General features: G+C 37.2%; 1 protein-coding gene across 8 annotated transcripts in view; it reads right to left on the bottom strand.

The window, feature by feature from the left end:
* Window positions 1-18,807, bottom strand: part of SLC4A10 (solute carrier family 4 member 10) — a 399,681-nt gene that overhangs the window by 30,704 nt on the left and 350,170 nt on the right. For all 8 annotated transcript variants that reach the window (XM_069080754.1, XM_069080757.1, XM_069080758.1 and 5 more), the window contains 3 exons: window positions 12,933-13,094; window positions 10,485-10,598; window positions 9,622-9,783 (listed from right to left, as the gene is read on the bottom strand). In XM_069080754.1, the coding sequence (XP_068936855.1) occupies window positions 9,622-9,783; window positions 10,485-10,598; window positions 12,933-13,094 (438 nt within the window). The remainder of the gene's footprint in view (window positions 1-9,621; window positions 9,784-10,484; window positions 10,599-12,932; window positions 13,095-18,807) is intronic.

Below are 18,807 nucleotides of genomic sequence, written 5' to 3'. Positions count from 1 at the left end.
TGAGAGTTTTTTTAAGGATGCAGAAGATCTGGCAATGTTTATAGGCAGCAGGGAAGGAACCAGGAAAAAGGGAAAGACAGAAGATGAGAGAGGAGGGAATGATCCCTCTGGCAAACACCTAGAGAAGAAGGAAAGGGATGAGATCAAGGGAAAAGAAGAAGGATTAGCTTTGATGAGGAGAAGAGGTCTGTCCTCCCTCAGATACTGGAACAGAGAAGAGAATAACTAGAAATGTATAGTGGCTCTGCGGTATGGAGCAGAGGAAGGAAGAGAGGAATTAAGATTCATGACTTCAATTTTCTCAGTAAAATGAGGCAAAGTGATAATTGACCAAGAGACAGGACTTCAGAGAGACAGAGCAGATGAGGAAAAAAAGAATAAGCCTTGGATAATAATAATTATATATAAATATATATATTACATATAATATATAAATAATATAATAATAATAATAAACAGCTGATCTGGAGAGTGTTTTACAGTGTCTTTTTGTGGAAAATTATAGGATTACCTTATAGCATAGAAGGTCCAGTTGAGATTAGGTGACATAAACTTATAGTGAATCCAGTTGGTCTAGTTATGTAATATCTTTTGGCAGCATTTAGTAGAATAGGAATAGGAAGAGAAGAGTCAGATGGTGAGATTCATCTTGGGCTCAGGATTAGCTGTGCATAAATGTTGGCAAGATAAAAGAACAAAGGTTTCAAGAGTGGAGGGTAGTGAAATTGGTCAACTATAGGGTCAAGTATATGAAGAAAGTAATACAAAACCAGAACATGATTGATGTTGATTAGAAGAGAAAAGGATGGAAGGAATTGTGGTGGGAGCAAATAATAAATTTAGAAAAAGTGAAGTGAAGAGGGAGGTAGAAGGAGGAAATTAGGAAAATAAAGGGAAATTTCAGAGTTTGAGATGAAGGAAGTGGCACAGTTATAGGTGATGGTGTGAGCTAAATAGTGACTATTCCTGTAAATGCCTGAGGAAATGTCAAGATAGGGAACTTGAGAACTGAGAAGGATAGTGAACTAGAAAGCAATGGAAGGGAAATTTGCACATGTATCAAATAGAAGGGCACAGAGAAGTTTATAAAGCAATACTCTGAGCCAGGTAATGGACTCTTTGAGAAAGGAGGGGGAATGTCCCAAGGGCTAGTAGATGAAAGCAACCAGGATTGGGATAGGCAGATATCAAGGGAAGGAGTGAATCACAAATAGAGTCTGGAGAATGACTAGAGGTAGAAGGAAGGTCAGGAATAAGCAAAGAGCAGGTTGACTCCTCTTTCTGGCCAAGAATAGAGAGTGGACATTCAAGAAGGAGGATACCCAATGAGGTAGTGTCTTCTGGAGAGAGTCAGATTTCTGTGATTACTATAAAGTACAAAGAGTATAAGATGTAGAGATCTACAGTGAAGGAGTATTAAACAACAAGGTAGGGGCTCCCCTCCAGAGAATGGAATAGAATGATAGGACTGAGCAATATAGGGACCATGCTAAGTCAGAACTAAGGTGGATAGAAATGAGAGCTATAGTAGAAGTAGCAAAGAGAAAAGATTATTGATTCAGCAGATAACTTTTGAATCACAAGCTTAAGGGGCACAGGAAATGGGAGTTTACTAACCAAAAGATGGGAAAAGAATTATATGATCAAATTTCCCAGCCTCCAGGGTCCTCTGACTGCAGTGCACCATGGAGAGTTAGGACTGGTGGATTTACTTTTCACAGATTGAGACTCCAAATCTTGAGAAGCTGTCAGTGAAGGCATCAGGGAACGCCGCCTAGGCATCTAGGTCAATGATTCCACATAGACCTTCCATACAAGGCTCACAATCCCTTTATCAGCTTACCCGAATGATGAGACAATGTTCCCTTTGGTGCCCCGAGGCCCCATGTATACTTTGTCCCTTTTCCTTTACTTTAGGAATGACTTTAGAAACGACCCTATTTACTTTTCCACTTGAGGATCTACTTTCACATTTATCTGTGATAGACCTTAGCATCTCTAGTATCTTCTTTTTCATTGGTTTCTTCTTTTGGGCCTCCCCTATCTTAAAACAAAACAAAACAAAACATATTTTCTTGAGCCTGCAGCCCTTCTAGCTATCAACCACTCCCTTCTTCCTTTTGCTGCCAACTCCTCAAACATGTGGTCTATACACACAGCCTCCACTCCTTACCATCTGAAGTCACTGCAATCTGGCTTCCACCCCCACCACTCTATGAAAACTGCTCTCTTAAAGGTTACTGATGACCTTTTTCTTGTCAAATTCAATGGCCATTTCTCAGGCTTCATTCTCCTCAATCTTTCTGTTACTTTTGATACTGTTAACCACCCACTTTTTCTGGAGTTGGCCCTCCACTCTTCTCTCACTACACACACTCCCTTCAGTGAGCTTATCCAACCTCATGGCTTCAACTCTTCCTTCTATGCAGATGATTCCCAAAGCTATATCTTCAGTCTAAACTTCTCACCAATTCTCCAGTCTTATATGTTGTTTAAGTATGGAACATCTCTGTTTGGATGTTCCACTGGCATCTTAAAACTTATGCTTAAATTGATCTCACTATATGAACCTTAAACCCACCCCTCCCCACTGCCCAGTTTTCTCACTTCCATCACTTATACCATCATTATTTCTAAGTATGTAGCTATCTTTAATTCTTCTCTCTTCTTGGTCTCCTTTGTCCAATCTGCTACCAAATACTATTTCCCCCCTTTGAAACATCTCTCAGATTTTCTTTTCCTCTGTATTTCCTCTGCCACTATTCATGCTCTCTATTCATTCCTGTCTTTACAAAATAAGTTTTAAATCAATTCAACAAGCAGTTATTAAGCATTTAATATATACAAGGCACTGTACAGATAGGAAACCAAAACCAAATAGTCTCTGCCTTCAAAGAAATTATATTCAACTGGGGAGGAAGGTAGTATATAGAACATTCAGGTTTTCATTTCCTTTTGCCTGCATTATTGAAATAGTTGGTCTCTCTGTCTCCAATTTCTCTCTACTCCACTGCTCCCAGACACATTTCCCTAAAATACTGCTTTTATGCCATCATTCACTTGCTCAATAACCCATCATCATTCCTTACTACCTGCCATAGCAAACTGAAACTCTTTTGTTTGATTTGAAGGGCCTTAATAATTTGGTCTCACCTTACTTAACCAAACATTGTCTCTATCCACAAACCCTCTGCTACAATCAGACAAATTTCATCTTTCCCTACAAAAGCTATGATAGTTCCAGGCAAAGTTAACAAACAGCATGAACAAAGACACTCCTCAAGGAGAGAAAATGAAATTCATGTTCAGACAACAGCCAATACTGTAGTCCAGTTTGGATAGAACATATGAAGGGGAATAGTGGAAAATAAGATGAAAAAGGAAGTTTGGTGTCCAATCAGGGATGAACTTAATGCTAGGTTAAACAGCTTGGATTTTATTTTGTAGGCAAGTACAAATCGCTGAATGTTTTCAAATCTGGGAATGACAGACTCAGAATTGTAGTTTTAGAAGATTATCCTGGGGCAGCCAGGTAGCACAGCGAGTTAGAGTACCGGCCCCAGAGTTGGGATGACCTAGGATCGAATCCGGGCTCAGACACTTAGCACCCACTCAGAAACACCTGGCCGTGTAACCTTGAGCAAGTTACTAAACCCCAATTGCTTTAAAAAAATTAAAAAAAAGATTATCCTAAAAGTGATAAGTGGGATAGGCTTTGAGGAGTGGGATAGTTCAGGTGTAGAGATTATTTAAGAGTCACCTTTAGGGGCGGCTAGGTGGCAGAGTGAATAGAGCACCGGCCCTGGAGTCAGGAGAACTTGAGTTCAATTCCAGCCTCAGATACTTAACACTTACTAAGTGACCTTGGGCAAGTCACTTAACCCCAATTGCCCTCCAAAAAGCAAAAAAAAAAAAGAGTCACCTTTATTGTATATTTAAAAGGAATAAAAATTTGTACATAATAGATTTATAGTTTCATGTGCAATCGTCTTTTTTATTATACTATATCATAAAAATGCTTGTTTTATTCCATGAATAAAAAAATTAAATAACTTTTTTTATTAAAAAAAGTATACTGCAACAATCTAGGGATGAGATAATGAGAACCTAAAGTGCAGTGGTGAAAGTCAGGAGAGAAAGCAAGTGACAGAACCTCCAGGACTTGGCAATTGTGTAAAGTGCAAGGAAGAAGGAAGACTTGGTTTGTCTATAAAAAGTAAGCGTCTTTGCTTTATTTATTTATTTTAAAGCAATTGGGGTTAAGTAACTTGCTCAAGGTTACACAGCCAGTTATTTCTGGGTGTGTTGCTAAGTATCTGAGCCCAGATTCGAACCCAGGTCATCCAGACTCTAAGGGCTGGTGCTCTTACTCACTGCACCACCTGGCTGCCCCTAAGCAATTGGGGTTAAGTAACTTGCTCAAGGTTACATGGCCAGGTGTTTCTGGGGGGGTGCTAAGTGTCTGAGTCTGGATTAGATCCCAGGTCATCCTGACTCTGGGGTGGTGCTCTTACTCACTGTGCTACCTGGCCGCCCCTTAGCGTCTTTGCTTTAAAAAGGGGGTGGGGGGCAGGTTTACCAATAACCCATGTATTACAGTTTTAACCAATATCACTATTTGATATGTGAACTCACAGGGCCCAGACTACAAATCATCCTGAATATCTGTGCCTTGCACAAAGGATTTAGAGCTGGAAATGAACTTGTTTATCCCTCTAATTTTACAGATAAGGGAGATGAGGCCAGAAGTAGATGACCTATTCAAAGTTATGTATGTAATAATTATCTAAGCTATTTGTGACACCAAATCCAATTCTCTTCCTGATGTTGACCATGCTGCTTCCTCTCCTAGTAGGGGCTTTATAAATGTCTATTAAATTGAATTTGTTGAGTGCATGTCCATTTAAGGCTTTCATCTGAATCAGCTAGCCTTCCTTTTTCTTACCATTTCCTCAAAACCTTTCCTAGAAAGAAACACATTGGGTGGTCAACATAGGACAATGCTCTGAAGATAAAGAAGAAAGAATGAGGAAATTTCTTTGTAGAGACCATTTTCTCTTGAGCAGCTTCAAGCCTATAGCAAAAAAAGAATGTGGATAGTGTGGGGGCAGAAGTAGTGTAGAGAGTTGCAGAGTTGATGGAATTTGGTCATCAGTATGGCCATTGCAATGTGACTTAAAAACCTTTTGAATGCCAGGAGCCTGGGGAGCAATTCTCCTCTTCAAGCCTGAATAAATGCTATCAAATTGGGTGGGAGAGGGGAGAGAGAAGTTCCATGCACAGAAAGAGTACAATGTTAATAGTGCTCTCCTGGACGTGAAAAGAAGCATACTTATTATGAGATGCTGTCAAAAAGTCTTTACAAAGGGAATTGGCTGCCAAGAGTTAGTGCTACCTACCAAGAATAAGGATCTTAAGCAATTCTAAGTGAGCAAGTTCCTGGAAGTCTTTCAATGTGATATGTAAAGAACAAGCTTCTGGTCCCTTTATCAATTGTAAGGGAAAATCACTTCTATAATTGAGGGTTTAGTCACACATCACCCTCAAGGTAATAGTTCTGAAGAAGGAAAAATGATGATACGTGATACTTGGATTAGACATGTCCTATTTAGGCACAGAGAGTAGACTTAAGATGAAACGGTGTATATTATAGAAGGGAAGATTTTGGTTTGACTTCCTACTGATTAGAACTATTTGGTTCCATTTCCCCATTCATTGGAGATCATTGGATCATAGATTCAGGACTGGAAGGGTGTTTAGAGGCTATTTAATTCAAGTCTCTCATTTTATAGATGAGGCTACTGAAGGTTAGAGAGATCCCCCAGATCATGCATGTAGTATATGGCAGAACTGGAATTGGGATTTTATTCCACATACTCTGATTCTAAATCTAGCACTTTTTTGATAGCATCATTCTGCCTTTATATTGTAGAGAGAATTCAAGTTCAGGTATAGATTGGACTAGATGACATGCACAATCTGAGAAAACCTTTCATTCCCAAGGTTCTGTGAATTCTGGCTTTGGCTGGAGTCACCAACGAATTTGAAGACTGCAAAACAGTGAAAGAAGCTAGGTTATTGTTATCATTAGAACGTCCCTTTTGGATGATGCTTACTGTAGATTCATGGATGATGATGGTGATGACAGGGAAGTATGACTTGGGGGTTTGGGAGAGAGACCTTAGGCATGTCTTGGGCTTGTCCCACTGCTGCTGTTCCCTACGGTCTCATTATGAGACACAGCTTCCTAGAAGATTTAAATTTCCACAACTGTGATTTCCAAATCTGTTTCATACTTAAGTGGGATAGTAACTTAGAGCAAGCAGGCAGAATAGACAATTCCATCAAAAAAAGATTTTCTAGAATTAAATTTGTGTTTCTTTGAAGGGAAGGACAGAAACTATAAAAATGCCATTTTCCCAATGGTTTCATGTACCAAGGAGAACATCTTGATTAAATACAAATTGAAGAAATTAAAACCATCCAGAAATTCACATCATCTCAAAGTCTTCCCACTTGACTTTCATTTAAAATGTGTCTTTATATACTTGGACTTCCTCACCAAATTAGTAGCTGGAATAAATGTCAGCCAAGAGGAAGTATCCCCGTCTCGGTGCATAACAGAGAGATCTTTACCTTCTGACATGTTTCTGTGGAATTTATTCTCAGATAGAGACAGGACTGGAGCATTGATTCTCACATTCATATATGAATCATAGGAAATGGACATATGGAAGGAAAAGGGAGCATAGCAACAGGTGATGCTACACCAGACCCCACTAAAACCAACATGCAGCAAGACAAGAGGCCAGCCAAGAGGACCATCTGATACCCAGATGCCACTGCTGAAAAAATTCATTCCAAAGCTTGGCAGCAATTTCCTGCATCTGTCAAGTTAACCACATGAAAGACTATAGATTGACATGAAGAACCAGGCTGACAAAGAGGGCAGAAAAGAACACATCAAATGCTATAATCCTCAAGAGGATGTGGAGCCAAAAGAATGTTGCAAATGCATTAATTTACTCAAGTGATCTGTGATTGTATTGCTCCCTATTAAAAGTGATGTCAAAGAAGAGTGAACTGTCTGCAGATGCACATTGAGATGATCCTAATTAGATTTTCATAAAAACTTTTCCCCTCAAAAAAGGTGAATAAAAAAAATTTCCTGCTACTTATAGAAAGCCCATTTCGAAACTCTTATAGATAGAATGTGATTGCCCTTTGACCCTTGGTTCTCATTGTTAGGCAAATATCCCTAAGCCATCAAAGAAAGAGGGCAAAGGTCCCATGTGCACAAAAATATTTATAGCAGTTCTTGTTGTACAGCAAGGAACTGGAAACTAAGGAGGTGCCAACCTACTGGGGAATGGCTAAACAAATCATGGTATATGGATGTAATGGGATATTTTTGTACCATAAGAAATGGAGAAATGGACAGTTTCACAGGAAGCTGTGAAGACCTCTGGAAATTCATGCAGAATGAAGTGAACAGAACTAAGAGAACAATTTATATGACACCAATATTATGAAGAACAACAACTTTGAAAGACTCTCTAGAACTATGAACAATGCGATGACAAACTCTGATTTTAAAAGGGTTATCATACTTCCTAAGAGTAGGAAAGGGACTTAAATGAAGATTATGATATACCTTTTTATACATGGCCAAAGTGGGGATTTGTTCTGTTGGACTATGCATATTTGTTTTAAGGGCTTGGTTTTTTTTTTTATTACTCAATTGAGGGCAAAGAAGTGGAAGGGAGAGAAAATAAATTGATAGAAAAAATGAAAATAACAAATTATAAATTAAAAAAACAAGTAGGTATCCTTAGATTGTTTTTCAAAGAGACTCAGACTGAAAGTATCCCTCTCTGCTAGGTAAAAAAGAGGATTGTAGATATATGATGATAGAAATGCCAATAAAACAGTATATGCAAAAATCCTGAGAAATGGAGTAGGGGGAAGGGAGAAAAAAAGAAAAAGAGACAGGTGGCTACAGAAAGTTTTAAACATATTAACATTCTCCCTGAATTCCTCTATCACTCTACATCATTTAAAAGATGCTGTCATGAATGCTTAGATAAGATACTGATTGAATAACTCTGATTACTGTCTTTACTCAAGAAATTTTTCCATTGAAATTAGGGGATTTCTGTCCATGAAGGCTTCAAAAATCAATCTTCTTTGATATGTACCTAATGTTTATAATATGACTTTCATTTCTTCTAAAACAGAATAGACAATTCCTTCAAAAAAATAAGAACACCTTTTTGTTTCCTCTCAAAGCAGATGTTTGAGGAGGTTTTCATCACTTTTTGGAAAATATTAAAGCAACAAAACAATATTTAACAATGAAATAAGAGATCTGTTACATGTCTATCTTTACTTGAGTCCGTGGCTCTAATGATATCTATCAAAGTTACTGTGGTCTTTTATGCATGAGAATAAGACCAAGTTAGAAAGCTGCAAGAATTGGGGAAGGGGAGAGGGGGTTGGTGGGAAGAGTGGGAAAAATCCCATCAACTCTTTGATGGTTGGGAAAGTGAGGAATCTAAATTTAGGCATTCTAAGATTGGTAAATTTTTACTGAAGGCTTTCACTAATCTCAGGTGGTGTTTTCTAATAATACACAAATTATTACAGACATATCATTTGGAAAAGCTTAGCAATTATCAAGGACATGTGACAAAAATCAATATAAAATATAACCTCCTTCAAAAAAGGCTGATATGCTAAGTTGTTCTCTCCAATTGTAATAGAGTTTAGCTTTCTGGTCTCCATACAATTATTCCCTGTGTCATATTTATTTTTATAAATAGCTACAGTTTTGTGTTTTTTCAAGTTAACATCATATCTGCATCACAACAAATAGTTTAAAATAGAAATTTTCTTATCTTATTAAGGCATATACAATCCTATAAAACACTACATGATTTCAATTGCTCTGGTAATCTAAATTTTCCCCCCTATGTTTTCAAGGGTAGGCATGTGAAAATAGTTGGCAATTCCCCAGGATATCAGAACAAAAACAAGATAGTGCATGTTCTATTTTTATAAAGATTGCTTTAGATTTTTTTTTAACCACTCAATAATGGTATTGATTGCATTTAGCATGGGTTACTGAAAAGAAGAGTGTTCGGTCTAAGCATCTTATAGTAATTACATAGCAGCTAAAATTTGTTTCAGTTTTCACAGCAGCAAAGTAAAATGATATCGAGTTAGCATGTAAGTGAAGATGAAGTGCCTTCACCCAAATATCCTATTGTATTTATTAAATAATAAATTAAATAAATTATTTCATTTATTGAATTCAGTGAGAATGCTACATACTTCTCTCTATAATATGAGGCTTTCTTTTTTATTCTTAGAAAAATTTTTTAGTTAGAAAAACTTTTAAGAGAATGAAAAAAGAATTTGAAGACTAAAAAAAAGGTGTCTATAATTCACACAGGTGTGTGTAAGGTCAAATTAAAAGGGGAACCAAAGCCTTAAGATTAATAGAAAGCATATTGCAGTTTTCAAAATAATAAATGAGGCAGAATATGGACATTCTAGAAATTCTAATGAATTCCAGTTAAATAAATTTACATGCCTTAAGTTGAAAGTTTAACAACATACCTTTAGCTTGTGTTCCTTTCTGTTGATAATGACTGCAGTGATTTGTTGGTCCATAAAGATAAGAATAGTACAAAGCAAAGCTGGAATCACAGCAGCGATCACTGTCCACCATGGATTTGGTCCCAATGGGGTAACAAACCAGCCACGGTCATCCCTAGTAGGCTGTATGAATTTTAAAATGTGTGATGTTAATATATAATAATGGTATCTCTTCCATTGGAGTGTTGGAGAAAGTACCAGGAAAACTGCTGAGTTGATCATTCAGTAGATAGAATCTAATACCATCTTCAATACAAAGGATAAAAAAGCTACTCTAACATAAAATTGAATTAAAATATGATGTTGAATTAACCTTATAAATATCTTTTAATTATCATTAGTGCTATATGAAGAAATATCAATTAGAAATGTCCATAAGAAATTTCAGGTCTTTTTTTTTTTTTTCAATTTCCATGAGTCTTCTTTTTTCTAATGGTGTACTTAAGTTTGAGCAATGACTGGTAAATTTCATTTACCTCTCTGTCATTCTATACTTCTCAAATGTTCATGTAAATTATTGAGGTGACAAACCCCTCCACAACAAAAATTAGAACTGGACAAATAATATTAGATAAATTAATAATTGGCATTTAGGTAGTGTTACAAATTTTACACAATTGTTTATACACTACATTGGGGGAGAGGAGAAGATGAGAGATGGGACAGGAGGGGAGGGGAAAAGAGAGAAAAGGAGGGGAGAGGTGGGAAGGGGTGGGGAGAGAAGAGAAAGGAAGGGGAGAGTAGAGGAAGGGAGGAGAAGGTAGATAAAGGCATGGGAGAGGAAAGAGGAGAGGAGGGAAGGGGAGGGGAGGGGAAGGTTTCACCTTGAAAACACTTGGAACTTTCAGTTTTGGAGATGGGATTCCAATGGCATAGTCAATTAAAACCATAGACAAAATAGTAAGAAAGACAGCGAAGTCACTCACTATAGATCGAACCTAGATGTAATGAAAAACAAAAAGTCATTTGGTTCACTGAAGTATTACATATTGCTGTGTGAGTCAAAGAAAATGAAACTTATGGCAACTATTTTAAATGGAATTTAGAGCATAGAATCACAAAATCCCATCATTATGGGTTTGATTACTATCCTTATCTATCTAAAGTAAAATAAATATGTAAACAGTTTATAAATCAAAACATTGCTATAGGTACACCTATATGTAGATTAGAATTAGGGTTATTGAACTAGTCAGAAAGGAACTTTAAAGCTATCTAGGTAACCCTGTTTGCCTCAATTTTCTCATTTGTAAAATGATCTGGAGAAGGAAATGGCAAACCACTCCATTATCTTTGCCAAGAAAATTCCAAATAGGGTCATGAAGACTTGGCCACAACGGAAACAAATGAACAATGACAATAAGAGCAGCAAGTTAACCCCCCCCCCCCCCCATTTTATACATGAAGGAGCTGAGGCCCAGAAATATCTTCTATGGGACTGATCAAGACACGCACCCATACACCCACATACACATTTTACCTAAGCCTAAAATTCCTTGTGTTACAGATAGAAGTATTTAAAATTAGTTGTAACATAGCAGTGATGATGGTTGCATCCTAAATTGATATTTATTTGATAATCCAAACCTGCTAAGTCACCAAGCTTGTGAACTTTTAGAATTCAGAATAAGATCGGGTAGTTTGGATTTTGCCTGAAGTTCATGGCTCAATGTTGAAAATACCTTTCAGTATTTGGGAGGAGATATGCAGTGAGGGGACTCAGAAAACAGACAAGGAATTATAGGATTTTATAGAAGGAAGGAACTTGAGCACTCATTGTGAAAGTGAGTGTGGTACATGGATCACTGAATTTGGAGTCAGAGGCCATAGATTCTGATCTTAGCTTTGCAATTTACTACCTATGGGAGATAGGGGAGATCATGTAAGAGCTCTGGGCCTCAGTTTCCTCATCTACAAAATGAGGGGGATGGACTAGAATTCCTTCTAGTTCTAAAGCTATGATCCTGTGATCTCGTTTAATCTCATTTCATAGATGGGGAAGCTTAGGCACATGAAGTGATTTACCCCAGGTTATATATCTAGTGAGTGGCAGAGATAGAACTTGAATCTATTTCTAATGATTCTCAGCTCAGTCTTCTTTCTATTAGACCATATAACTTCAAACAGTTACGGAAATTTTAAAAAATAACAATAGCTAGAATTTATGTAGTGATTTCAGGTTTGCAAAGCAATTTACAAATATCTCATTTAATCCTGATAACATACCTGGAAGGTATTTGCTATTATTGCCTTCATTTTACAGATAAGGAAACTGAGGCAAATGGAAGTTAAGCTGTTTGCTCAGGGTCATACAGCTAGTGTCTTATCTGAGCTCAGATATTCCTAAACTCAGAAACTTAGAATATAAATATATGCTACCACTGAGACTTATTTAGATGCTGCTGCTAAGGATGATTCAGTTAGTTCACCTGGCACATGAGGACAACAATGAAGATATGGAGAAATGGGAAGAGAAGAACAGACACAATTAAAGGTGGTCCTAGTATCGTCCTAGGCATCTCTTTCATAGGACACCCATAAATTAAAACAGTACCTGGCTTATGAGAGGATGTATTTAAAGTAAAGAAAACACACACAAGTGGCTTTTGTTTTGGCTAAAAAGAAGGGTTACTTTATATTAAATGACAAAATTCAGCCTAAAAGAAAAAGAAATCTTCCACCTTCATAGGGGAAGGAGGTGGGGACCAAACAGAAGGCCTCTCTGGCAGGAACAGCACTTGAAGCATTTTCCCAGTCTGGAAATTTGATTATCATCTTCAGCTCACCCCCTAAAGAGCTTGTTTTTGGCTGGATCAGACGTTATAGGTGTTACTTTGCTGCATTAAATATTGAACTAAGCTGTTTCTGTTTATTTTCGATTCTAAACATGCAGATGTAATTGGGGTGGGAGGAAGGGACTGACACTTCTTTTTGCACCCATTGCCTACAAATCTGAACAAACATTCCAATAAGCCTTGCATCTTATATTAAGTAGAGCCATACAGAGGTTCTAAAAGGTCTCTGTGAGCCCCAAAGGGTTCCATGATGGGTGATGAAAAAAGCTGGATCTTAATATAGGCAAGGTGAGTAGGCAGCACACAGGGTACAAGTAACCAGGGTATAGAGGAAGAAGACTATAATTGCCTATCATTGGCATTTGGAGGTAGGAAACGAGTGCATGATTAAAGCTCAATCCAAATATAACCACCATTTCAAAGTAACATCTTTCATATTATATTGCCCATTACTAATGAGGAATATGACCAAAGTACCTTTGTTGGGAAATATCGGCTAGTCTTGAACTGCTTCAATGTAGATGACAGGGTCACTGTGGAGAAGAACAAAATCACTGACCAAAAGAGGACATCTGGAACATATGGCTGCTCATGTCCACAGGCTCTTCCAACATATTCTCCATGCAAAGAGTTACATTCCTGGTGAAAAGAATGAAAACAAATGATGAAATTATGGAAACACAGGAGATTAGAACACACACATGTACGTGTTTATATGTATGCATGCATATATACACACATGCACATATATGTAAACACATAAATATAAACACACATATATAACATGTGTGTGTGTGTGATACAGGTAGCTTTTGTTTAAAGGTCTCAGAGTAGCTTACCTAGCATAAGCTCTACAAGATGTTCTGAGATATGTATCTTCTACTATCAGAGATCTGCCATATAAAATCTGAACATGAATATTCTCAAACACTTTCCTTTTTTAGGTCTAAGTTACAAATTCTTGTCATCTATTAAAAGTATGAAAGAGAATGTAAGGTTTACCAGTCAAAAGGGACTTATTGACTACTTGCCATGGTCTTGGTACTATGCTATGGAGAGCCTGAAAACTAGCGGGAGAGACAAAAGGAGCATACATAATAAAATTAAAAAATGAGGAAATATTATGATTCAGAGGTGGGAGAGATCATGGCAGGCTAGAGTAGACGGAGATATGATGGAAGAGGTAAGACCTGAGGTGAAAAATGAAGACTAGATACATCAATGAATAGAAGGGAAAATTGGAAGAGAAAATATTCCCATTTTAGTAAGAATACCTACCATGTTTCCCCGACAATAAGACACTGTCTTATTAATTTTTTTGGACAGAAAAACACCAGAGGGCTTATTTTCAGGGGAGGGCTTATTTTAATGAACATTGACAGCAATTTTAATAAACAGGTAAATGTGAACAAAAAACTGTACCTTTATTCAATAAGCAAATCACTGGGAAAGAACAGGATGATGCGCTCACTGCTGCAGCTCTGATTGGATGCAGCTTGGAGCGCGGCGTGCGTTTCACCTGGTGGGGGGGGGACGGTGCATACAGAGGGTACCGTAATGTAGCGTGTAGCGCAGGGGATCACCTTCACTACAGTAGCAATCTCAATAGGGCTTATTTTAGGGGGAGGGCTTATTTTAGAGGAATCTTACACAGTAAGGGGAGGGCTTATTTTCGGGATAGGTCTTATTATCGGGGAAACACGGTATGTTTTTAAGATTAAATGTATTTCAAATGTGACTATAAGGATCCTTCTGGATGGCTAAATCAGAAAAGTCACATTGATCTGATTGTGAAGAAATTAGATGCCAGGCATAATTTGTCTGTCAAGGGAAGTCAATTATAAAAACCACATTTTCTCATTGTTCTATGGTTTCAGCTGAGAAAGGTTAATAACATTTCCTAGAAAATTAGGCATCAAGAACACAACGATCTTCTAGCATTTCCATTATCTCCCCCAAATTTCTTGAAATTATCCACCAACTTCTCAAATGAACATCTAGTTTTCAAGGTATACAAGTTATCCTTGTCTCATAGACTGGCAGATAATTAGAAAAGGAAGGGGCAAGTTCATTTGGTCTAGCTACCTAATTTTTCAGACGAGGAAAGTGAGATTCAGGAAAGCTTAGTGACCTGCCCTGAATCACATAAAGCCAGTAAACGGAAGAGTACATGTAAGAATATTTTTCAGTGGTTCAGGGATGGGGTATATCATAAGGAAAATGCAGTAGAATACCATGGTTACGGCAAAGAGAAAGTTGAATAATTTTCAAGCAAGATCAGTGCCAGGCAGAAAAAGGTCAGAGAACAGGTTTACTAGAACCATTTTCCAATTTTGGAATTAGACAAGTGAGTGACAGAAGAATAAAGGGGAGATTAACAGGGAGAAAAAGATACATTTCAGTTACTGTTCCTTTATACAACCTCTTTGCCCAAACTTTTAATGCTACAAAGTAAGAGAATTCCAATCCAACACAACAATAATTTATTAATAATAACAGAAAAATAATTGCTAAAATGTATCTAGTGCTTGAAGATTTGCAGAACATTTTGTTAATCTCACTAGGTTTCAGCAAAACTGTTGACGTAGGTGAACTACTACTAAAGACCTATAACAAGATACAAATTCATGTCCAATGCCCTATTCATTATGTTACCTAGCATCCTTAGAGTAAGCACTTATATGTAAGGTACATGGAGAAAAAAGAAAAAAAAAATATTCCACAATCTTTGTACCTAAGAACCTGCAATCTTCTGTTACACCTGTTGGAGGCAAATGTGTTTATCCAGTGGGGAAGAAGCCTGCCTAAGAGCTACACTGGGGTCTGTATCTCACTCAGTTACACATTTTTTTTATTTATGGTAATTGGCACATTATCAGAATTGAGCCATTAGAAAAACCAAGTCCAGTGAAAGAATGTTGATATATTCAATTAATAATTAACATTTAGAACAAGGAACAACATAACATACATAAAGGAACAACAACATAAAGGAACAACAACAACAACAAAAAGACTCCTTTATTCTGGCCTGCAAATGAAGGGGTATTGATTGCCTATGGAAATATAAGGAAGAGTGGGTCTCTGCTCCACTTGAACCACAAATAAAATCTTGCCTTAATTTTCTCGCCAGGGCCAGAACAATGTTGATGAAAAGGAAATGAGTACAAAGAACCAAAACAATTAAGAAATCCATAACCCACAATAAGGAGGGTGGTGGTGGTGCTAGTGTGTGTGCATGTATGCGTGTATTCGTGTGTGTATGTGTATGTGTGCATCTGTTTGGGGGTGAGGGAGATCATACTGAATCATATGGACAAACGATAATTTTACCTAGCACCTGCTAAGAAAAAAACTAAAAAATGAGGTAGAGGAAAATGAAGACTGAAGCAGAAATTAGTCAGAATTTGGGCCATGTAAACTTAGAGTGGGAAAAACAATAGATTCAGATACTATGGGACATGTTCAGAGTACCAGATAGGAACAGTCTATTCTGCCTATTATCTTTCATCATTGCTTTCTAGAATTTCCCAGAAAGATTATATAATCTTTCTAACAACTCATTACACCATAAGGTGGCAGCAGAGTCCACAAAAATTTTCCTTTTTCAGGAAAGGTTGAGAAATTCTTAAAAACCCCATAAATTATGGTGAAGAAATAAGGCACTCCAAAGTTTGATTTTCATTTCATTCAAGAAGAAAAGGCTTGGGATACAAATTCTCATTTGGGAACTTTTTAAAGGTCTCAGTTTTCCTCTTTTCTGCTGAGCAGCTAAGGCAAATCTTGCCTTGAATTAGCCTGTGTGGTACAAGGAGATTTGTCACCATAGAGCAGTTTGTAATTGTCAAGTCCTGTCATTTTTACCTTCATAACATCTCTCTAATATGTTCTCCTCTCCTCTAACATTGGGGCAGGCTCTCAGCACCTCACACCTGGACTATTACAATAGCCTACAAATTGGTTTTCTTGCCTCAAATCTCTGCCCCCTCTCCACAATCCTCACTCGTCAAACTGATCTTCCTAAGGCAAAGGTTTGGTCACGTTACTCCACTATTCAATAAACTCTAGTGGCTCTCTGTTACCTCCAGGATCAAATATAAAATCCTCTGGCTTTTAAAACCCTGCATGACTTGGCACCTTTCTATCTTACCAGTCTTCTCCTTACTCTTCCTCCATATACACTGATCCAGTGACATCGACCTCCTCTGGACTCCTGGCAACATTTTCATTGGCTGTTCCCAATGCCTAGAAAAACCCATCTTTGCATCTCCACCTCCTGTATTTCCTGGACTTCTTCAACTAAAATTCTATTTTCTATGAGAAGTCTTTCCTGATCTCCCTTAATAATAGGATCTTCTATCTGTATATTGTCTCCAAATTGTCTTGTTTGCGCATAGCTGTTTGAATGTTGTCTCACCCATTAGAGTGTAAGCTCCTTGAGGGCAGGGACCATTTTGGGGGGGCCTTTTTTATATCCCCAGTACTTAACTTAGCAGTGTGCCTGGAACATAGTAGGTGCATAATAAATGCTTATTGACTGACTAATGATACTTGAGAAACCTGTCAATAAGGAGTTGATCCTTAGGAATCTATAGTATTGAATGTCTTCAAAAGAAAAACAAAAAATTCTAATTCAACAAATCTCTTAAAAACTACTGTGTATGAAGTGCTGATCAGGGAAAGCAACGATGAAGTAAGAATCTTTGCCCTCATAGCCATAAATAGCCATAATATGTTAAGATAGGAAAACTTAGTTATGTTATCTATCCCACATAAGCCCAGATAAAGTTTGTCTTTTAGTTATGTGCAAGAACTCTCTCTGCCCCTTTCCCAAGGCAATTTATCACAGAGTAATGGAAAGATCACTGGATTTGGGGGTCAGAAAATCTGGGCTCAGATCCCCCTTCTACCATTTATGACCACTCGTGTGACCTTTAGCAAATCATTTCAGCCTCTGGACACAGTTTCCTTATTTGTAGAATGAGCAGGTTGGACTAGATGACCTCTAAAGTCCTTTCCAACTTTAAAACTATGATTCTAAATACCTGTTATTTTCCAATCCACTCAAGTTGTTCTTAACCTCAGTTGAACTTTGGTGAACAATGGGGACACAGTGTAGTTAATGAAAAGTCACAAATAAATCTTAGGCTCAATTTTGTCACTCACATGAAATTCTTCTCTCTCAAAACTTTTGTAAGAATAGTTAAAAAGTGGCAAAAATGGACTAATATGTATATAAAGTGTTTTGTAATCTTTTAAGAACAATATAAAATAATAATAATCTTAATTGTCATATACTCTTTTCTGGATTCCTTGGCAAGTGAAAATGTTATTGAAATTCTGAAAGATGATCAAACAGAAGACAGAAGGAGGATGACCTACAGGCTGGAATAAAATTATCCCTTCATTAGATTGTCTTGCTCACTCTCTCAAATGATATATTTATAATGTTCTTGTTGTAGTGGCTGGCACATAGTAGGTACTTAATAAATGCTTGTGTCTTTCCCCTTAACTTCTTGGTTTCAAGTCCTTATACTCTTCTTTCTCTGTATTTTCTTTGACTAAATCTTGATCTCTGCTGTTGGAGATGCAGATGACATTTGACAAATACCTTTTAACATGGTATGATCAAAGCCTCATCTACTAAATTTACTTAATAAATTATACTTATTTATAGGAAACTAAACTTTATTTAGTTTACTCTCTGTGAATCTACTCAGATTGCAGAGCAGTGTGGCTTAAAAAACCCACACAACTCTAATCTAGGCTTATTTATAGGCTTATATGAAGTGCAGCCTACCTTTCCTCCTTTGAGGTAAACTGAGTATTTTCTTATGCTGCCTTTAAATCTAGACCTTTTAGAATGAGAGGACTTAGCAACTGTTTAGCTTTTCTTATGGTGAGAAAGGCTGTTTATAGTCAAGAACAGCAATTACACATTGCATAAAAGCCGCTTTTAGTTAATGAAAAATAATATGAAAATTTCTGCTAGAATGTTTGTGCCTAGTGGGTGAACCAAAAGCAACAAAAACAATTTAGATTTGCTTTGATTGGAAAATATTGTTCAGAGTATGATGTTTGATCCTCAAATTTATAATTCTTTTTTTTTTTTTTTGCTTTTTGAAGGGCAGTTGGGGTTAAGTGACTTGCCCAAGGTCACATGGTTAGTTTTTGTGTTAAGTGTCTGAGGACAGATTTGAATTCAGGTCCTCCTGACTCCAGGGCCAGTGCTCTATTCACTGCACTACCTAGCTGCCCCCAAACTTTTAATTCTTAAGAGGAACCATATGGTTATCTAGATTATTGTAACTACAAGTCTTTTTTTCATAAGGTACTCTGCTGGACTGGCTAC

The sequence above is a fragment of the Petaurus breviceps genome, unplaced genomic scaffold (assembly GCF_028583685.1).
Source record: "Petaurus breviceps papuanus isolate PSGF00001 unplaced genomic scaffold, PetGlider_PUasm1.0 91133, whole genome shotgun sequence".
Taxonomy (NCBI): Eukaryota; Metazoa; Chordata; class Mammalia; order Diprotodontia; family Petauridae; genus Petaurus; species Petaurus breviceps.
The sequence above is the reverse complement of the archived record's forward strand: the minus strand, read 5'-3'. Positions and strand labels throughout refer to the sequence as shown.